The following is a 23,265-nucleotide window of genomic DNA, read 5'->3' as shown; positions in this document are numbered from 1 at the left end:
TCCCTCCTCCCAAACCCCCCAAAAAAAGTCTTAACCAACTTCGAGCCCTAACAGGAAAGGTCTAAAAATTAGACTCTGAGGGACAGAGATCACCTACCCCAGAATGGAGAAGGATGGGAATCAGCTGACCACTTCTATACCTCCTAAACCAGGGGTGTCCAAACTCTGGCCTTCCAGATGTGGAACTACAAATCCCATGAGGCATTGCAAGATTCTCACAGACATGACTCCCGGAGAGAGATGCATCATGGGATTTGTAGTTCCGCCACAGCTGGAGGGCCAGAGTTTGGACACCCCTGTCCTAAACTATGGGTACACTAGAGGCAGGAGTAGGCTCTTTGACTTCCCGTGGCATTCCTGATCATGGTGTTATGTGTAGGCCCACAGTTTGGCAGACTAAGGTCACTGCCAGCAGAGGGCATAACCTGCCAGATAAAACTGGGATTTAAGGAGGGATTCTAACTTCTGGTCAATAGAATCTTTAGAGGTAAGCAAGCCCTCCTTGTCTAGTAGTTTTCCTGTTAAAATGGGTCACTGGTGAATCCACTGTAGGTAGAGATGACCATGTAACGAGTTCCTTCTCAAAAGGGAACAGTTCCAACACAGACTAATGTGGGGTCCAGGATGCTACAGAGTGTTTCCATTCTACATAGGAGGGATACCTCAAAGTAAGTGTATGGGAAAGGTCTTTGCAGTTGCAGGAGTGCTGAAAGACCCAAGGCTGGGGACAGCAATCTGTTCCACAGGGACCAACAGCCTGGCCTGTATGAAGGTCTCTGGATGGTCAGATAGAATTAGTAGGGGGAAGGTGCTGAACCATGCTTAAAGCCTCTGTAGTTCGTTTTTGGTAATAATTGGATGAGTGGCAAGCAGGTTCCTACCCTGACATTCACCCGACACACATGGAGACTCCAATACTTTAGGACCTAGGACTACCGGCATCCATACTGCAGGCGTGGTTCCCTCGGAGCATACCAAGTAATCACCCCTGGAACTATTAGGAGAGTATGAGCTGGGAGTCACCCACAGCAGCAGGATTGGTCCCTCTGTATCAGTAATGCAACTAGGTACAAAGTGCAAGGCAAGGCCTCAGGTACACACAAACCCACGCAGCTGGTAGGGATGACGTCAGGCAACCGAAAAGGGTGGTACTGAAATTTATCTTTTAATTCCACATGAAAATTTTCACACTATACTGTGCTGAGATAACTGATGCATCACAATACACTAATGCAATGAGATGCAGACCATTCATTTTGAATGCGCCCCAACACAGTAAAACCCACATCTGTAATTTTCTTTTTTCACCGCAATGCACTGCCATACACATCATTTGTTGTGTGCCAGAATGCACTGTAATGCAGGTGTGTGAGGTACCAAAGTGAGTGCACACATGTATATCGTGTTGCAGTGTTTTCTACAAATGTTACCACAACATGCAAGTGTGAAAGGAGACCAAAATGAGTGAGATCCAACATTTCCTGAACAGTAAGAGGGAACATCTTTGAATGGGGGCAGCTGTTCACCAAGAGATTTCTTCTCACTTTGTGTGCCTCCTGAGCAACATCTCCGCAGTAGGAAATAAGACTGCAGCAAAAACGTGAAAGGGGTTTTTAACCATTTGCCACTCCAAGAATTTAAAAAAAGTTTTGGCTAGAAGCACAATAAGTGCTCACAGTTCCAGCACAACAAGCATTTACTTTTGAGTCACACTATAATGCAAAGCTTTATGCTAACATTTTTCACACAAACTGCACAATACTGTAATTCATATGCCACTCCTTTATTAAATGTCACCCAATGCACATGTACACACTGACCAGGATATGCGATGACTGAAAATGCACGCAGGATATTAGGAACAATACAAAAGTCTAAATAACCAGCTATTAAAGACAAATTCAAGTATAAGGGAGAGTTTATCTCTGAATGGACATACTAGCGGAGGGCTGCTGAATCCTGCTCAGTCGGCTGCTCGGCCCCTGGAGATCGGATTCCAAGCTCCGGCTGCTTCTCACTGCTTCCAGCGAACGTAAACTGGTTTTTGCAAGATTAGGCATGCTGTGCCGCAAGTCATCTATAATATAAAATATTTTTTTTAAATGCAAAAGATTTTGTTAAACTGGCAAATAAACATAATACACGACAAAGGGTTCCTAGAGGATTGTGGGTTATCAAAAGACACAGCGAAACAAACTAGTGTATATAGCAGTTCCTTATGTCTAGTAGAACCTCCCATTCAGCCCTCTGAGGGATGAATCAGTTCTCTAATGATTCAGTTAACTGTAAATGGGCTTTGGGGGGGCCCACACACACCTTCACAACTTGGGTACTTCATCCGCTCCTGCCCATGATTTTGCATAGATCTGCGAGGAGGTCTAATTCGGGAAGCGCAGCTTCCCCCCACTGTGGAGGGTGACTGGCATCGAGGTGAACTGAGAGGTGAAGGGGAATAGCGGTGTGCGCTGCGGAAAGACAAAGAACCGTCGTAGTCATCTTCATCCTCCAGACTGTAGGTGTCGAATTCCTGATCGCTGAATGTTCCTCTTCTCAGAGAGTGGACGGAAGCGCTGGAACTGCGCCTAGAAACAGACGCGGAGCTGGAGGCGTAGTCCTGCCTGAGACCTGAAAAACAGAGAAGTTTAATGGTCATCAGATTGTTCAACCAACTAGCAAATCTACACACACAATAGAAAAGCTAAAAGAATCTCAAGATCTACGGCAGTCCACCTCCACAGCAATGAAGAATGCAGCAAAGGTATTCTACAGAATATCATTATTGTAGAAGGATCAGAGACATTCTATGGTGACCAGGACTGGAGATATGTTGGGTGATCTTATGACTGGAGCTCCCGAGGAAAATCAGCCAGTTCAGTGACTCAGTTTCCACCTATATTGAACTATTGTAAAACGGCCTGACCCATTGAAGCAAACTTGTAGATATTTAAAACATCTCAAACTACCGTCATGGTAAACCGCTGTGGATCCCTGCACATTTTTAATTTCTTGTCAAGCCCCCCGGCCCAAGAAAGCATGGGGACATCACAAGATCGGTGGCCTGGGGAAAAGTAGGCATAGCGGCCACTGCTCTTATTAAAATGGATATTAGCTAGACAGAGGCCTTTGAATGAATTGATGAATGAAGTCTTGATTTCTCAGTGCCTGGATAACTTTATATGAAGATAATTTTTTTTTAAATAAATGGAATTTCTATAAATATAAATGTTGGTTGGGCTCAGATACTTTAACAGCAGCAGTAGTAATGATTTGAAAAGCCGCTAGATTTAAATAAAGTTATAGTATCCTTAATAGCTAAAGATCAAGTGGGATTCATGCCTCTAAGACAAGCAGCAGGTAGAGTCCATTGGCTTTTCCCTTATTTTGGGATAAATGTAGTTTGTGTTAGTTAGGCCCACATAAAAATGGAGTGAAATGTATAATTTTTGGATTAAAGAGTAGTATATATTGCAAGGCATTTCTGAAGTGAGGTTATATACACGATTATTATTAGAAGTTTTTTTTTTTGTGTGATTTTGTTAAAAGGAAAAAAAATATATATTTAAAGCTGGAAATAATGGTTTCATGTGAAATCTGAACTGAAACCATCTTATAAACTAAAATCATGTAAAGCCCCTAAATTATTAAAATCCCACTATAAATATGCATGAAGAAAATGTACAAAAAAGTACATGCAGTTTCAGCACATAGGTGAGAGTACGGCTAAAAAGACAAGCCCTATGAAACTCTGCTCTATGCTAAAGTGTGAAGCCGCACTACCACTTACCCAACACCAGAGGGCACTGTGTGGAAACAAGTACAATCTCGGAGCCAAGGTATTATCGGAGCCAAGGTTGGCAGCAATCACATTCTTCATTCATAATTAGGCTCAGCAGTAATTAAAGTCATTAAAAAAGGTAAACAAATGGATCACTCAAGGTTTAGAACATGTTTTACATTTATATAAAATCTTTATTTGAAAATTAAATACAGGGTGCACACACCCAAGACACTCCTTGCACAAAGCAATATGGATTTTCTACATCTGCAGCTGTTTGCCCTGAGCTAATCGCTCTAATTAACTCGGTTCAGAGCCCTAAAAGAACAACTATGGCAAATATATCGACCAGTCTACAAAAACCCTTTTTTTTGTATAAGCATAAGAAATTTTATACAAAGCTATACATTTCCATTAATCTAGTTAATGAAACATTATCAAAAGCACATGTTACAATTGAATGGTCTCTGTACAATGTCGTTTATATATCAGCCACTATGTTGTGTGAATGCCGAACTAAAACTGCTTAGGTAGACTTCATACTACACTGTTATTGGTAAATCTAAAAAGGAGATTGTACAGATATTGTACACAGACCAATGTGAATGGTCACCATAAACACAGAATAAGAAATCCATAAGCAATCTTACTTTCCTCTTGCAGTCTGGCCATAACCTGCACATCAGTCAAGTCCTGGAGCTTGTAGCCCATAGATATGGAATCGTCTGATGTGCTCAGTTCACTGTCCACAGACGACTGAGAGCTGAATGTAGAATGAGCACCCAAGTGACCTGAAAGGAACAGACAACAGATGGTTAGGATATAAAAGAAAACCAATACGCACACTTTTAGCTTTACAGTCAAGTCACTGAAGATTTAAAGGGGAGGTGTTGCCCATAACAGCCAACTAGAAACCTTCTATTTAAAGAGAAGACAACATTGCAAGGGTTAAGAACACTTTTGCCCAGAGTTCTGCTTCAACTCTGGTTACTATGGGATGCTGCACCTTGCCAGCCTTTGGTAACAGCTACATACAACTGTGACAGCTGGAGCCAGAGGCAGACCGTACAAGATTTTACAAAGATTGGCTGCAACAAAAAAAAGAGGTCGCCAAAATCAGTGATATAGGGTTTGTGTACAGGGCCATAACTGGCTTTCATTCTGGATGATCCTGATTTTGAGTTGCTTCTGCTTTCACCTGCATGGGGAAGCGAGAAAACAAATGTGGTGCACACAAGTCTTTAGGATCTCCTCTCACCTTCCTCATGACCCGAGGCATAAGCTGCCAGTGCTGACTTCTCCTTTCAAGAAAGCCAGTTGTGAACTATACATTGTACTTCTAGGTCAGTGACTCACAGAAAGTACTTAAAGAGCCATTTCAGACAATTTAAGTATTAAGGAACCTACAAAAGTAAAACAATCAGTGTCACATTACGCCAACGTGGAGCTGTACTGAACGTGACCACATTAGGGTCATGCCAATTCCACTGCATGGTGAACATTATGAGCCATACACATGCCCATGGCTCCCTTAACTCACGGCTTACTAAACACTTCTCAAAAAGTCTTAAGTGAGAATTCTATTTGCTGCCTTTTCTTTTATGGCTTAGATCAGGGGTGCCCATTAGGTAGATCGTGATCTACCAGTAGCTCTCAAAGCTGATGCTGATAGATCAGGAAGGGTGTGAATGGTGGCCCCTTTATTCCATTTTGGTATATTTATTTAGCTGTGCACACATGATTACCTATTAGCCTGAGTCTGCTGAGCCAAGCTCCCTGACACCTTTCTGGTGGATACTGGAGGTTGAAGTGCTATTTATTACATCAAAGAATATTAGTTTATACAGCAAGGTGAGCCACGAGAACGTAGGAGAACGAGGAGAGAGGTTTTTTTTTCGTTGGTAGAGCTCATGTAGCTCGTCATTTGAAAAGCAGATCTAAATCACAAAAAATTGTGGCCGCCCCTGGCTTAGATGCTGCCAAAAAGCTACTGCAGGGGCCACATACACCGATCATAACAGTATCTACCAAAGAAAAGTATCTTGAAGGACAGACAGACAGACAATCTTGTCATGGTCTATGTAAATACAGATGTCATATTTCCTACTATACTTGGAGTTTTTGCATCAACTGAGGTGTTGGTTGCACAACTCAAGTGGAAGCCACAGTGCCCTGGCCCCCTACTACAATAGCATGCCAGACCTTCACTTCAGTTTTATAAAAGCCATGGGCAAGCTTTCCCAGTCGTACAACTGGTGTGGACTCAATACTGCACGATCATCAGTTAATGTTTTATTTGCTCAATCTAAAAATGTGATCCTGGAACACTACGTGGTGCAGCAGTGCATGCATCTATACTAAACAACTCTAGTAAAGACAAACATGTTAAACAAGTTTAGGTGTCAACAGTACATTGGTACATTACTACACACACAAGCCAAGCCACATACATAAAGAGTCAGAAACAAGTCCTATTTACACAGTCATATAGCAAACATGTATCTGTACATTGAGGGCCATGTTATGGAAACACTGTAATTAGGTGATGCGTTAAGTTTCATGCCGTTCACAAGTCATGCCGTACCTGAGCTGCCACAGGTTAGTAGTGCTTTGTTAGTGGATTTGAGGCACCCAGGTGAATTTAGTGTATTGCTACAACTGCCGCTCTCATTGTTGGCGCTATATGCACTTGGTGATGCCAGCGGACTGCAGTAAAGGCTTTTCCATCTACTCGCTACAATGACAATTTAAAAAAGGTATAACCAGGTTAGTTCAAACATGAACATTAGAGTCAAATGAACACATGCAATAGAAGCTTTTCAGTATAAACCAAACTCTCATCTGTTAGTCTTATTCTACAGGTCAGAGCAGACTGGAAATCTTCTCTAAAGGAGTAGATATGTGCCGATGAAAATATCCCCGCTGTGAAATTTGAATAAGAACAATGCTTACCTTGAGCATTCAGATAAAAGTGCAAAGAAAGAAACTTTGTACTGCAGTTTATGTATGTTCATACCTATACAGGCTCATAATAGCCGAACATAAAACTGTAGCAGCATGAAATAGTAACTAAAGAACTGTGAAGGTGCCCACAGATGTCAGAGGATGGATGGACACGTGCAATTCAACTGCCCTCAGGCATCCACGGCATTTGGCCTCTGCCTATAGCAACCAGGTAAGGGCCCTGTTCTCCACACCCTGCCCACCATCAATATGTGTGACACGAGGAGATGGAGCCAAAAATGCTGCACATTCTTCTTTATGTGCCAACATCACTTCTTTGCAACCCAACTTCACGATGGTGGAGACTAGGCATGGGAGAAGAGATACTTTCTCATTGATGGGTTGATGTCAACGCTAATGCAATATATGCTTATCCTCAGGGGGTGGGCAAATCACAAAATCAGGATTTTCTTTTTTTAGGAGCCAGCTCTATTGACAACTAGAGAAAACCTCAAAAGTTAGGGGCCGGCTGTAATTTGTAAAGAGCATTGGCTACCTGGATCCTGAGATCTGTCCACATCTATCCATGTTTGTTTTCCCCCTCAAACACCCCTGCGTGTAAATACTGTTTCTTCATACAGGGAACCATGAACTGTGACTGACTTGTGACACCATTTCATGCAGCTTCTAGGTCGACCGTTTACTCTGCAAACTTTTAGCTTTTATTCGCAGTTTGGACTGGGGAAGGGAAACAGGTGCATTGTATGTAACCATCTGGGCTGGAGCCAAGGCTGCGCATACAATACATGAGCACAGATGGAAGCCTGAATGCCCTCTAACCTCCACTGGCTGCCCTCCTGTCAGCATGATAGTGAGAGTGAAAGCAAATACAGAAAAAAAAAAAGAAAAGTAACTGGATGGGAAAAGAAAAGGCTGTAAATCTGGTTCCTATAATGGGTCAAACACCTGGAAAGGCCGATACCAGTAGAATTGGCTCCACACAGCTAATCAGACATTAGGCAATGATGATACAGCTCTAGGCTGCTTGTATTCTGGGTGCTTAAATGCAGTGCTGAACTCCTCTCTGGAGAACAGACATTGCATGCATCCAATAACAGCTCTTATCCTGGCAACCAAAGAATCAACTGACATGATCTGTGCCCAATATTATGTCCAAAGAGAATCCAAATAACCTCTTCAGATGTATTCTATAAAGTCAAATGAGGAGAGCGCGTTAGATTTTACTTCACAGCAAAGTACAAATTCTATTCAGACTGAATGACATGAATATTGCACTTTCCTCCATCGACTCTTCCATCTCAGTGGATGAAAATGTCAAAGTTCCAGCAGATTATCAGAAACAAAGCTGGTACAGTGTGGAGCAATAGTATCAAATACATCTGACTTCCTGTAAAGTAATCCCATACAGGAAGACTCATTTGACTCGGCACGATTAAACTGCAGAGCAAAGCTACATAGAGGTCCAGACATGAGAAACCGTACTGAGGCATGTAGACATTGTGAGGCTGATTTACTGAAGAGGTGATAACTGTCACTCAAGGAAATCTTCACTTCAACTAACTTATCATGTAAAAAGCAAAATCCTGTTCACTTATTTCATCTGCACAGAATTGGACATTCAATGTAAACGGGAACTTGGTTTACTTGCTTCTCAACTCCTTTAGTAAATCAGCCTCATTGTATGCACAGCAAGATCATTTGCAGATAGAGTTTTTGGCAGAGTACTCGTACTCACCCAATTGCTCCGATTCTTACCCCTGATACCGGAAGTTCCTGACTGGCAAAAGCCAGCTCCATGCTGATTGGCTGGGAAGCTGGCTCCATGCTAGCGGAAGTACCAGTATCAGTACTCCATCAACAAATGCCGAAAGATAAATAATTGGTACTCAATCGATACCGTAAAACCGTATAAAAAACGGTATTGGTGCATCCGTAGTCTTAACTAGAAGCCATTTCCCATCTACGCTGTGGGTTTAACACCGCGGATGTCAACTGGTTAAAGAACTCTGGGCAAAAAATGATTAACCCTTGCAGTGGGGCTACACTGCGAGGGTTAAGTGCTAGTTTTTGCCTTAGGTAAAAATAAAAAAAGTTACCTGATCATCCCAAGCCAGCCAGCTGTCACAGTGCTCCCTCCAGCCTGTCTCCTCCTCCACTGCAGCGATGGTATGTCCCTTGGCATTCTCACAGACTATACGGCATCCTCACAGACTATACAATGTGTGTAAAACAGGATGACAGAGCTTAGACCGCTGCAGTAGAGGGGGGGAAGAGACACTCCAGGGACCGGTCTAACAGCCAGGCAGCTCAAAGGATCAAGCATTAGGCAAAGATTAGCACTAAACCCTTGCTGTACAGAGGACGCCCCACTGCAAGGAATCATTTTTTGCCCAGAGTTCAGCTTTAATCAATACAGTTTATCAGCAAAGACAGCTGCAGGTAAGATTTCCAGCATGGTGAGACATTTGACCTTTGTGCCAAAACAATCCTAAAATACAGCAATCAGAGACCACAGCTAGAAATGTTCTCTTACCTTGATCGAGCTTGCCAATTAAAGTCCGACAAGCAGCCTCCGTCTCCGGACTGTGGTGATCCAGCACTTGCCGGCACCATTTTAAGGGAGAATCCGTTTCCTGCTCTTCCTTTGCATGTTTCTTTGGAGAAATGTAAAGCCTTGAAACGGGGTGGGGAGACAAGATGGGAGTTAAGATCCTTATTCTTCAGATGTTAAACACTATTAAAAGATACAGGCCTGAGCAACTCCCATTTACTAATATACTCCGATGACAAAATTAACATATGCTCAGAGCGGAGTCGCAGCCAGGAAAGATTCCGACAATATTGTCGGGCTCCACCCTGCTGCCTGATTGACAGCTGGCTCTGCCTCTCTAGAGCCAGAGCCAGCTGCCCCTGCCCTCTCCCCTGTCTGTCCCTCCAATGAGTTCTGGAGGAACAGAGAGGTGGGGGAATCCCCGTGGAGAGCAGTGAATGACAGTCACCACTATCTGTAGGAGACTACCAAGAGCCGACGATCACAAACTGCTGACAGCTCAGCTCATGGTTTTCTCCCAGCAGATAGCGGTTCCTGATCACTCAGTTCTCGATCTATAGAGCCATCATGTGACAGCTGCAGTGTCCTTCCTGCCAGCTCTAGGTTTTGGGAACAGTGTATTTTGCTCTCCCAATAATTCTCCTTTAACAAAGGTTAAAAAAAACAAAACAAAAAAGTCTGTGTTGTGGTGTGTACTATGCTGACATGCATAGGAAGCGATTTAGAAATAAAAGGGATGCTCCCTAAAATACATATGCAGGGCATATCTAGGCATAGGTATGGAGTCATCCTAACAGGTAGATTAGTTTGATACCGGATTTCCATATACTGATATAAAAATCTGCCAATCTGCCTGCACTATTAACTTGTTGGATATACCAAACGGTCAGGATTTTTGCAGACATTTGCCAATACCAAAAAAACAAAACAGTTCTACAATGTACGCTTTGAAGACCGCAGGTGTGCACAAGAATAAGCCAAATAAAGTTAAGGGATGAGCATGACATACAAATATTCAAACTGAGAAAAAAAGAAAAAAGAAAAAAAAGAAGAAGATCAAGCCACTCAAAGCAAAACTAGGAAACAAAGATGTAGTTCTCAATCATCAGGCAACAGTCATCAGACACCCACGTGACCATTCAGAACAGCCCTTAACATAAAATCTAGGTCAGGAGATTTCTCTCTTCATACGGTACAACAGGCTTTAAATATTTCAAGGCTGAAAATGGTTTCTGTGCAAATGGAACTTTCAAAAGCAGCTCCAGAAGCAACAACAGAGCGCTGACTGCAGCGTCAGAAATCAGCCCAGATTACCACTCGTACCAAGAAGAAACAAATATAAAAATAAAAGGAGGTTTGAAGGATCGCTGTACCCAAAAATCAACATTTTAATTAAAGTTAATTCACACGGCTTCTCAGGACACAAATATTACATCTCTGCCCCAGAGTTCCCTGCTGAAGCCATTGTAAGCCTGTCCCACCTTTCTGATGGATTTCTTAAATTATGAAAATGTACGAAGTGACTTAAAGGATATGCAAACCCAAGAACAACAAAAATATTATGTATTGCACCTTACTAGTCGTTCGATGAGGTGGCTGCATCCAAATTTAATTTCAGGATAACATTTTGTGCAAGTACAACAAAAAATACCTGCTGATCCTGCTAAAAAAAATCCAGTGTCCTTCCTGTGCACTCAACATCTGAAGCCATGTCATCAGCGTCCCCAGCTATCTACTACAGATCACCTCCTTCCTATGAATTAGAGATGAGTGTTCTGTAGTCCTAACATACTTCCTCTTCTAGCATGACAACACTGACCGTTGTCACCCTAGTACAGGAAGTGTGTCTCTGCTCGGATCATCAGGTGAGAAAAAGATAAATCAACTGAAGAAAAAAAAACTAATGCAGCCACTTCATCTAAGGAATTGGTAATCTTAAATATATTACATTTTTGTTTTAGGGTTTAGATGCGCTCTACAGTTCCATGAAAGGAAGGGTAACGCCAATGGAAGATTTTACCTGTACATTCCTGAGAGCCATAGAGAGTAAAAGGAGGACAACACCCATTCAAATTGGATACATCATTCTTAATAGAACTGTCCCCTTTAAAAATTATACCTGTCCTGCAGACAGTGACGGTCACAGGTTTTTTGGGGGTTATCCAATAACCTGCTTAGCAATATACTAGAGGCCAGCAAAAACCAATGCAACATGAGATGTGCACTACAACTTCCGTTGTTGTCTCCCATTGTATATCAGCGGGACAGGCAGCTTAATGTACGTAATCTTAATAATGTAATAAAATGTCTCTGTAGGTCTGGCCAGTGACCGCTGCTAGGTCTACCTTTTCATCATGGCTTTGTATGACGTAGACACACATAATATAGCAGATAGACATAAAAGAGCATCACAATTACACCTTTAAATGGTCTCTTCCTGGCCATAGGCAAACATATCCCATGGCTGATCAGGACATGGATTTATCATGACATCTATCACCAGCATCATCAACAGAGTGAAATGTCAGTTCTCCCAGAAAGGGTAACATATAATACAATCAGATTTCAGATTAGGGTTGTTTACACACCAGGTCCATTGAGCTGCATTTCTTTCTTTTCCTGCACACCTGTATGGTGTGCTCAAAGGACATGGTGTCATTTCCATAGGCGCTGTGTTTAGACACAAAGGGGGGAACTTATCATAGCAATTGCGAGTGTTTGAACTTTCACGGAATATATTTGATGCACTTTGCGCCAGATTTATGTTGCTAGTGTAATGTGGTTTATAAACGAGATTAAATAGACTCCAGGAAAGACTCGTAATGCCAGGCAAAAAGCTTAACGGCAGCAAAACAAGTGCAGATGTAAACAGTTGCGAACCTTCGTAAAACAGGCGCAATTGGAAAACTAGTGCAAACTCTGGTCAAAACAGGCGCACAGGTTAAGACAGATTTGCACATTAAGAAAAAAAAGGGGGGGTGGGGGGGATCTAAAGAGGCTAAAACTGACGCAATTGCTTTGATGACTTCAACCCCAAAAGTATCCATTACCTGTGTTTAGCACACACTCAACATCCACCCATAACAATTTGTAAATTCGGTGACATCTACAGGCAAGCCAATATAAAGCCAACAAAAAGTTAATAAACCGTGCAAGCATGTACGAAGCCATTTCGTTCAATCAGCACTGTTGGATGCCACACACACAATTAGGGCAGATGCCTAGAAGGCATCAGAAATACCAGCCCAGTGCCCTCTTTTAAAGCTCTTAGATATTGAAGTTGCCCAGAGAGCAAACAAATCTGCCAAATTCACCCATTTATGGTCAGATCAGATAAATGTTTATGTCTGTAGGCATTTCCCTGATACTCTAGGCTGATTGGAAGAAAACTAGTGGCCTGGATAAGTGATCCTACCTGACTGCTATTGCCTGAAGTGTGCCCCATTCTCAATGGGCACATACATCCAAGTTCATTCAACAGTGATTGGTAATAACCATAGGCAGCTGGATCAAACATATACAGGCAGCCACAGTCTAGTGTGAGCATCTTTAGCCTTTCTAGTATGTGGAGAAATCTTCAACCGGAAGTTCAAGCTGAAAAAAACCCACCAAGAACCCTCTCTGGTGACAACTAAAGCGCTGCGCAAACTGTTGGCGCTATATAAATCTTGTATAAAATAATGACAACCCAAAAAACACACCTTAGCTGCCAGAATATAAAGGTTGCCCTTTATGATATCTGTGCAGTCAAGTAGCATACTTTATTAGGAGGGGTCAGGTTCAGACAAACGTTCTCAGGTCCTTGACTGCTTATCAGTTGCTCCCCCAATGCAACTAGGCAAACCAAGTAAAAATGTTAACTGGTTGCAGCTGCTAATTCCAATAGTCCCTCGTTTTAATTAAAAAAGTTCCTAAGTCAGCGGACTCCATGCACACAGTGCTTTTATCAAAAAGGCAGTCAGTTTTAATGAAACACTTACCAGCAGTCCTCCTCGTCCTCACTGCATGAATCCAGCTCCAGAACATCAACCTCACCGAGGGCCGTCTCATCCAGAAGATCCCCACAAACCCCGCTGGAGCCTTGTTCAGACATACTGCCAGAGCTGTCCTCCTGCTCCGTTTTGCCGCTGACGTCCAGGCTGAAGAAAGAGCTATCGTCCATATCACAGTGATTCCCTCCCTTACTGGCGAGCTTCGAGTCAGCACACACCTTCTCGTACTGCACCTGTGAGTCCATCCTTATACGAGGGATGTTTTCTTTTTCCAAGTGACTGGGATCCAGCTTAGAGTGCAGGTTGGGGATGATCTCCAGGTCTCCAATGTCAGGCTGGATGTTCATGCTGTTCATGACGCCGGTACAATGAATTGTAGAGAGGTGATTATCAACACCGGTGTGATTGCCGCTCTGTGGAGTCTTCTTTATCCTCAGCTGCTGGTTCTGAATTTCCAGTCTTCTAACCAGTTCCTGAAGCTTGCGCACTTCATTCAGGTCAGGACTGTAGTCTGATTCAGCTTCTGTATCCATACTGCTGTTGGCCCCTATCGTATGATCATGCTGGATAACAGGATTTTCAGGGACCACCATTGTCAAATGGTCACTGCAAGACAAGCAGAAGACAGAGGAAAGTGTTTTTAAAAAAAAGTATTCATGTTATATAATCTGATCATACACAGAGGAAAGTCGGAACACTCTGCAATTGACTTATTAAACTTAACCTGCCTAAAATGTACACATATAAAGCATCTCATTATATTATTAGAATTACACACACTGTAAACTCACACTTGCTCTACAGACAAACACAATGCATTCTTCAGGCAATATTAACATCTGGCAATGGAGCGGATCATGGTCCTGGCATTACCACTGTGCACCTGCCTTCCCCCATGTACCAAATCCTAGCAGTTGTTACTATCCTCAACTCTGAAGATGCAGATTCCAAGTTTTTAGGATATTACACAGCACAGATGTTTGGGACAAGGCACTGCTTGTTGAACCCAACCACAATACTCTATTATACCATTTCCATATTGGCATGGAAAATTACATGGAATTTATAACTTTAGCGCTGTGGCAAGGTTTTTCTGACAGCATTAGCAGTTCTTTAAATAAAGTATATATAAACCATAACATTGAACTGCTCTTATTTGCTTGCCTTTGGCCTGTTGAATATACAAAAGTTTTGTTATATCTGTTCAATTAGTTTAAAAAAATAAAAAAATTGATCCTGCCAGAAATCTTGGGAACGCATAATTAACTGTGCTGACTTGTCAGTTAGCAATGCTCCCAACTCTCTGTGGACTGCAAAACACCACCAGCTATGTTATGAGTGGGGCTGCATTGTAGTCCAGCCTTAGAATGACAATGCTGCTCTCCCACAGATACAATACAATAAGTGAGTGCGGTCACCCTAGTACCAGTAGGTTACTGGCATGATCGCCAGTAAAATAACAAAAAATGAATACAGGGACCACATCTAAGGACTGGTAAGCTGCAATACATTACTGTTCGTGTTTAGATACGCTTTCATTTTACTTTTCATCTGGACCCGGCGTTGCTCTTTAACAAGGCAATGAATGTAATCAGGAGGGTTATACAGAGCAGACAGCATGTTGATCCAGTCACACATCCACCTAGTTAGTGTTTCCTATTGTTTGCAAAGGGCCAGGGTGTGTACGGAACTGCCTCTGGCCAGTATGGAAACATACGCCTTGTGCACAATATAAACACCCATATAAAGCACACATGGAAAGAGTAAAAGTAAAGAACATCACATTCACATCTTCCAGGGAGGCTTGCCGGAGGAGAGAAACTTCCCGAGGTCATAAAAACACAATATATAAAAGGTGCTTTTGTTTGGAAACAGGAAATCGTTCCTCTTCCTAGCAGGATTACCATCGGATTGTTAAATACTTTTACTTCATGACACATCAACCAGAAGCTGCTTGAGCTTCACAGAAATGCCACGTCCAGCAACCATTTAGCTGTGGGGAAAAAAAAAACACCTCCCCACCCCAACAAACCTATACATGCCCACTGAAATATAGTACTTGTGCCCCTTCCATCTGCAGGCAGAACCATTTACCATTCAAAATGCATAAGCCAAGTCAACAGATAACCAAATATCCCATATTGATAGGAGACCCAACTACCAAACCATCGTCTTTAGGCCCACAGTAATGCAGTCTGTTCTCTGTGCAGTGTGCCCATTCACTTATGTAAAAAACCCCCATGCCAAAAACGACGTCAGCAGAACCACCATGACTGACCAGGTCCATCCAAACTAGCCAAAACCATTTTCACCTCCCTACAGACTGGTCAGCCAGGGGTCGGGTCATCTTCATAGGCTGTACAGTATCATTATATACAAGTCATCTCCTGCTCTTACCAATACAGTAATCTCATGGCCTATGTGCACCTTATCTGAATGTACAGCCTGTACAGCCATTATCCAAGATGATTACTCTGAGGAACTGTCCAATGATTTGTTAGAACACGGCTGCACTACCGGTAGTAATTCCACACGCAAAATAAGAAAGAAATCATATCTGTCCAACCTGTGCCCAGTATGAGCAGGCTAAGATATGAGACTGAGCCGCTATGCCCAATCTACCAACCAATGAATAAAGAAACATAACTCATTTCAATATTAGAAGCCACGACCCATCCACTTGCAGTGCGATCAGATGCGTGGCAAAACGTTGCCTGCGTTCCGGTCCACTGTGAACGCAAAAGATTTAGCATTTTGTTGCGTTCACAGTGGACACAGCGTTCAGTGAAGCCAGGCAATGTTTTGCCACACGTCTGATCGCACTGCGGGCAGAGTGTGTGGCTGCGGCGGTGCCATTGACTTCAGAACTAAGTTTAGTGTGCGATTGCAGTGCGTTCCAGCAGCTACCGCTCTGGAACGCAATGCAATTGGTGTGAACTGGCCCATAAACGTATACAAATGCACTGGACCACACCTGAAAGCGCATTCAAAGTGAAAAAAAAATGATTAATAATAATAAATAATATTAATATCTAATGGGCTTTATTTTATTGTTATTTCTGCGATTGCTTTTTGTTCCACCTGCTAAAAAATTTTGACAAACATGCATCCTGGAAATACTGCTGCTATATGTCAATATTAGTATATTGCACGGTGGAAAAAAAAAATGTTTATGAGTATTGTGGAAAAACAAACAACCAAGTAATAGAGATAAGAATTTGCAAACGAAGACAAATCCCTTGATACAAATCCCTTTGCATATTATGCTACCAGAGAACACAAAGTAAAAGGAAGTCTACCTGGAAAACAATATCCAGAAGAGGAACCAACCACAACCTCTGCAGAGTAATACAAAGCAAGAACTCAAACACACTGCTGGCCAGAAACCAAGCGATCTAATCATTTCTCAATGTTGTCTTATCACAGAACAGGTAAAACACTCCGACATGCCTGACTAGGCCCAAGCCTGCTCAAAACTATGACCACCACTACCCCCCTCCTGGCCCAATCAGTGGCAGCCCCTTTGATGTGTGCGACATATAGCTGCAGGTCAGGGAATACGACTCTGGTAATAATTGGGGCAGGAGGAGGGGGCGGCAGCCACTGTTCTGAGCGGGTTTGGAGAACCCAGGCAAAGTGGGTTTGCACCAAGCCCGGGATCATTACTGGCCAGAACCAATAACCACAGCAATGGTCACTTGTCTTATCAAAGGACTTCAATGTTTTACTATACAGGGTGCCCTGTACAACAAGACAAAAATTAGCATGTTTCCGCACCGGGAACATAGGGTACAAGGATGGCTATGCCAAAACAAAAGTCAAGGAATAGGTTATCATAAAGCAGCAGACATTTCAGTGTTACTATGAATACTTTACAGCACTGTATACAATAGTTCTGCAGGCCATGATGACACATATAAAATGGTATTTATACAATGTACTCAGATAAGTTAGCAGCTGTGGAGGACTGATGAGGGTAATTTGAAAACTAGACGTAACCACTTCCTGTAAAGAGATGGATATAGAGCAGACGAAAGTTATTATCTCCCTGACAGAAACACAAACCTGACAACTCTATATTCACAACAGTCATCTCTAACAATGTCAAACAGGAATAAACTGTTGTAAAAGGAAGAGCCATACCAGGCGATTCATGCCCAGGGGATGTAAATATACCAATAATGCTTTACCAGACATGCAACATGTTCCAGCTATCAGCTACTGCTCTATGAGACAAAGGGTTGGACCCCAACAGACATGGGAGATATGACATTTTGGTCCCCGTGTTTTATCGTAACACACCAAACTGAATGGGTCCTGAAAGTGTTTGTTAGATTTTTTGCAATAACACTGCACTGGAACGCACCGTATGGCTGTACCATGCGTTCCAGTACAGGCGATCACACTGCGGGTGGGAGGCACGTTTGGGGTGCCATTGAAATGAATGGCATGGAAACACACCTCCCTCAGCAGAATTTGTCCGACCGAAACTGACCCTTTTCACACCTTCTATAACTTTTTTTATTAACTGTATAGTAAGCACATGGCACTGGATAGCTTCAGCCAGGGAATGACAGCTGACAGTGGCAAGATTCCGCACATGCCGGTTGAATGTAAATACAGCAGGTAGTGGGCGGGTACAATAGCCAGCCTGTTATTGGCCATTTCAAATAGCAATAGCAGGCTGGCTATTGCATCCGCCCACTGCTTGCTGTGCCCTCCTCCAAGCATGGAGGAGAGAGCTAGGGGATATAAAACCAACTAATCGATGAGAAAAGTTGACCACTATTCTCATAATCGATTAATCGTTTAGTTGGCTGCAGCCCTACTTGGGATTTTCCAGGGAAGCATAATTTACGGAGTCATGATTTTTTTTTTTAATTAATTTATTTTTTTCCGTGCATGAATTGAAGTCATTTTGTACACTAACCAACAATAAATGCAACCGCCATTTTATGCCAAGTTGGCGTTTTGTGTATTTATTCTAGGTTTATTTAAGATTATTTCCTCTATGTGGGTTTTCAGAGTGTCACCTGAAGTTTCATGTAAACACTTACCTCTCCCGCTGCTCCATTGAAGAGGAATCAGAGTGTTGATTTCCCGCTGACCTCCGTGTCATTAGAGGACACTCCTGGAAGTGATAGTTTCTTCTGAAGACTTCAGAGGCCGATTCCTCCTGAACAGAGCAGCATTTGGTGGCATTAGAAACAACGCCGTTCACCTGTTCCCGGGTATTCTTTTGTCGGTCTATGTTGATATTACCAACAGCGTCACTTAAATGTGTATCTCAAGCCAAATCCTTCCCCCCCACCCCTAAAGTTTTGGATGGAATGGGGAAGCGTTAGAACGCCAGTCAGCTATTTCCTGCTATCCGGGGCTCCATTAGAGAGATTTCCCACTCACTTCCTGTCTGAACACACACACAGGGGTTCTAGCCTTCCATCGCTCTGCTAAAGAAAAGCATTTTATTTCTGCGGCGGTTAGAGAGTTCCTCTCACTTCCTGCCCGAAGCAATGTCAGCAGGACAGGAAGTGAGGGCAAATCTCTATCGCAGACTTGGACTGCATTATAAAATTGACATGAGTTCTAACTCTCCCCAAATCCAGAACTAGAAAAAATAAAGTTTTTTTGGTTGAACACTTTAAAAAAAAAATTGATTTTTTTTTTTTGTTCTGATAAACGGACTTATTAAAGGTTTATATACATCTGTGTGCTGCAGTTAACACACGTGCATTAGGTCACACATTGTATCCTTGCATTAAGACACGCCATTCATGTGAATCAACTGCTTAACACACACAAATAAGGCTCATGCTTGAGTTTTAAGCAGCGCATGACAATGTACATCAGTGCGGGACTGTGCATGTCGGTGCCATTCTGCTGAGCAGACAGAATCTGAAGCAGTTGCCCATAGTAACCAATCAACTTCTTTGTTTCATTATCAAAGCTTAACTAAACAAACTGGAGAGAAGCTGATTGGTTACTATGGGCAACAGCTCCAGATTTTATGAATTCCCTCCAATGTGATTATTACCTTAGCTGTCAACATGATGTAAAAGGAGTCCCTCAGCAGCAGGAGTCAGTGAAGTCGCTCACAGGAGCCCGTTGTCCATTCTGATCACCTGGACTGGACCCATGACATACTTATATCTCAAGTATCAACTGCGCTCTCACATAAACCTCTAATTATTTTTTCTATAATTAAAAACCGTGATAATTTTTACCAAGCTCCGTATAAAATATGCCTTAGGTATGCATGTATGTATGTATGTATGTATGTATACATTTCTTTTGTGGGGGGGGGGCACGGCAAAATTTTTGTAAAGTTTGCCTGAAGACATCGGCGATTTGTTTGCTTTTTTTTCCCCCCATTACTCAGAATGATTTTGCGTAATGGAAACACGCTTTACAAACTTCAGGGTCTATTAAAACATTTGCATAGCTATTCTTCCAGCTAAAGTGTGTGTACATTCACTGTGTGTGAATCAAGCAGCTGTTGTGAGAATGGTGTGAAATCGAATGTTCTCCAAATATTATGGACAGTAGCGAGTCAGGAAAATACAGCATTATGGCCACTAGACAGAGGATAGAACATTGATACACATCAGTAACAAGAGGTTCAATCCTAGGGTGAGATCCCTGTAGTAGCAATGGTTACATTTATATGTTGCCTCCTCTGGAACGGTCACATCTCTGCGCTCGCTACACCTCAAGCACGAGTCTGCTGTGTGTGATATAAAAGGAGAATGTGTAAGTTTGTACAGTCATAGATGCTGCTACCTGACAATACTTGTTATGTCAGTGATCCTGAGCCAAGACAGAGTGACTCCCATGGGCAGACCCCCCATTCTTATGGCATTCTGGACAATCAAGATGGTCAATGACTCCTAACCCTGAAGAAGCTCGGGAGAAGGCGGAAGCAGCGGCCGTAGAGGAGAGCCTGGACATGGCACCACTTGGGGTAATCGCTGTGCTGGGTACATCTACCATAATGTGAAATACTCGGTGTATACAACCAGATTATGGAAAAATATTTAAGAATGACTTGTGGCACATAAATATTCTTCTCCGGTAAAGATCCATCGCCGATGATCAGTGGATAAGAACATGTTGTAGACGGACAGTGCAGGAAAACACCAGAAATAAAGCGACTGCTGAAGGACTAGAACCAAAAATCAGACTCCTGTCTATAGAGACCCCGGGGGAGGGGGGACACAATAAATGCCAAGGGGCCACATGTGACATTTACATATTAAAGCAATGAGCCAACATGTAGAGTGCACTGCCCTGGGATGTATTGTCCCCACAGGCTGCCATACTGTCCTTGCCATACATGGCTGCATTCTACCTGAAGTCCCAACACACAGTGCACTGATATCATCACTCTGTCCACTGATCACAGTGCTGGAGGTGCACTATCATCATCACTGGACATTGGTGATCAGTATTGGAGGTGCACCGATATCACTGTGCATTGACAATCACAGTGCTGCTAGTGCACTGATATCATCATCACTGTACACTGGCGATCACAGTGTATGTTAGTGCACTGATATCATCATCACTGTACACTGGCGATCACAGTGTATGTTAGTGCACTGATATCATCATCACTGTACACTGGCGATCACAGTGTATGTTAGTGCACTGATATCATCATCACTGTACACTGGCGATCAGTGTTCATAGTGCAGATATCATCACTGTACACTGGCGATCAGTGTTTATAGTGCACCGATATCATCATCACTGTACACTGGCAATCACGGTGTTGCTAGTGCACGGATATCATCCTTGTACACTGGCGATCAGTGTTGCTGGAGGACTGATATCATTATCCCTGTACATTGGTGATCACAGTGCTGGAGGTGCACCGATATCATTATCACGGTCCACTGGTGATAGCACGGTTTGTGTTGCCCCCGGTCTGTATTGTCTGGGCCCCTGGCAGTGCATACAAGGACTCATCATGGATGCGCGGTGGGTGACTCCAGGTTGAAGCCGAGCACCGGCTGTGAGGAGGATGCAGGCTGGAGGTCGTACCCGGACTCCATTGCCCGTGCACCGTTGCATTGTCTCTACAGGCGGGTGGCCATAGCCGTTCCCCGGCTCCGCTGCCATTGTGTGTCTGGCATTGTGCACCGGATAAAGCCCTCCCAGCACACAATGAGCGGAGGACATAACACATCCCCGGAGAACACCGCGCACACACACAAAAAAGCCAACGGCTCCCGATCTCCCTCCCGTGCACCATCCATCCTACCTCGCTGTATCCTGTGCATCCCGACTCGGCTCCCCGCTCCTCCTCCATCCCGGCTCTCCCCCTCCCGGCCAACCTGTCGCCGGGCGCGCTCCTCCTTACCTCGCGATCAGTACAGCTGCAGCATCTCGCGGGAGCGCGCTCCCTCCATCTCGGCCAGCACTTGACTGCGAGCAGCCGGATGGGCGGGGACAGCCACCTCTGAGTACAAACACCGAGAAAGGGGGGCGGGCCGAGCACACATCTAAAGCAGTAAATGAGATGGGCGGGGTATTCGGAAGCCCAGGCGAAGAAAAGGTCGAGCTGTCTATAGGAAAGGGGCGTGGCTTTGTTGTCATGTTGGGGGTTTGAATTGAGCAGGTGCGGGCGGAGGGTCATCATGTACAATGAGGGCGGGTGTGGGATGAACACTGACACTGTTATGACGATTTGTTTTCAAATATAACTCGAATTATTTCCCTTCCAGGACAGTACAATGTGCAGCCATTCAGTACAGAATCACACACTGGGGGGATTTATCAAAACTGGAGCAGCTCTGCATGGCAACCAATCAGCTTCTCTCTTCAGCTGGTTTAGTTCAGATTTGAAAATGAAACAAAGAACCTGATTGGTTGTCATGAGCACCTGCTCCAGATTTTGATAAATTCCCCTCATTGTATACAAATGCCAGTTATAAAGGAAATGCTTTACTGACCTTCTGCAACCCATTTTCACATTTGCTCTTGTTCTGTGACTTTGGCTACATTCACATTTCAGTCTTTTGGTAATTTTTTGCTTGCATAAAATGCAAGTTTTCATGCATAAGCTTTTTTATTTCAGCCAATGGAAAGCGAGTTAATGGAAGGAGGAGACGTTTGTTAGTCAAGAAATTGCGTACAAAATGTGCATTTTTCAGGTGCCAATATTGAAGTGTAATGGGAGTTAAAATGCGCAATCATACCCCAAAGACGCTCCTCCTTTTCTGAGCGTTAAGCTACAGCACAGTAGAAATCTGAGCGTTAAAGCGTTCCTGGAATCGTGCTCCAAGTTGCTCGGCTTTAATGTCTGTTTCCATGCGTTCTGCACTTTGTTGGGTTCTTTCAGCCAGTAAAACGTGAAATAAATTTGAGGTTGCAATGGGAGTGGCTGGTTACCATGCAGTCAAAATGCGTCAAAAGACATTACATACATTTTTGTGTGCTGCCGTCATCATCAGAAGGGCCGTCAACAGGGATCGAAGCACTCAAACTACATGTACATATACCACAACGCACAGATGTATAGTGGCTTGCAAAAGTATTCACCCCCTTGGCATTTTTCCTATTTTGTTGCAATATCACCTGGAATTAAAGTGGATTTTTATGTGGATTACATGTAATAGACATACACAAAGGAGGCCACAATGGTGAAGCAAAATCAAGAAAATAATAAATTTTAAAAAATTATAAAAAACAGAAAAGTGGTGCGTACATATGTATTCACCCCCTTTGCTACGAAGCCCCTACATAAGATCTGCTGCAACCAATGACTTTCAAAAGGCACATAATTAGTTAAATAATGACCACCCGTGTGCAATCTAAGGCTGGGCACACACCTTACAACCATCGCAAGACTTTTGTCTTGCGATGGTTGTAAGGTACTTAAAAAAAACGTACGATCTGCCTATGTTGCATAGGCAGATCGTACTTACGATGATCGCAAGCCACGCCCCCTGAGGGGCGGGCTTCCGATGACCGCAATGCCG

General features: G+C 43.2%; 1 protein-coding gene across 1 annotated transcript in view; it reads right to left on the bottom strand.

The window, feature by feature from the left end:
* The window catches only part of LOC108795349 (SLAIN motif-containing protein-like), a 26,293-nt gene extending 4,551 nt beyond the window's left edge, over positions 1-21,742 (bottom strand). Inside the window, exons 1-7 of the mRNA XM_018566587.1 lie at positions 21,645-21,742; positions 13,271-13,888; positions 9,273-9,412; positions 6,360-6,509; positions 4,426-4,566; positions 2,317-2,625; positions 1,940-2,077 (exon numbers count right to left, since the gene is read on the bottom strand). Coding sequence (XP_018422089.1) covers positions 1,940-2,077; positions 2,317-2,625; positions 4,426-4,566; positions 6,360-6,509; positions 9,273-9,412; positions 13,271-13,875 — 1,483 coding nt within the window. The 5' untranslated portion in view covers positions 13,876-13,888; positions 21,645-21,742. The remainder of the gene's footprint in view (positions 1-1,939; positions 2,078-2,316; positions 2,626-4,425; positions 4,567-6,359; positions 6,510-9,272; positions 9,413-13,270; positions 13,889-21,644) is intronic.
* Between the last annotated feature and the right edge of the window lie 1,523 nt (positions 21,743-23,265).

Source organism: Nanorana parkeri, unplaced genomic scaffold (assembly GCF_000935625.1).
Source record: "Nanorana parkeri isolate BGI_ZX_2015 unplaced genomic scaffold, ASM93562v1 scaffold960, whole genome shotgun sequence".
Classification (NCBI taxonomy): domain Eukaryota; kingdom Metazoa; phylum Chordata; class Amphibia; order Anura; family Dicroglossidae; genus Nanorana; species Nanorana parkeri.
Note: the sequence above shows the minus strand (reverse complement) of the source record. Positions and strands in the feature narration are given on the sequence as shown.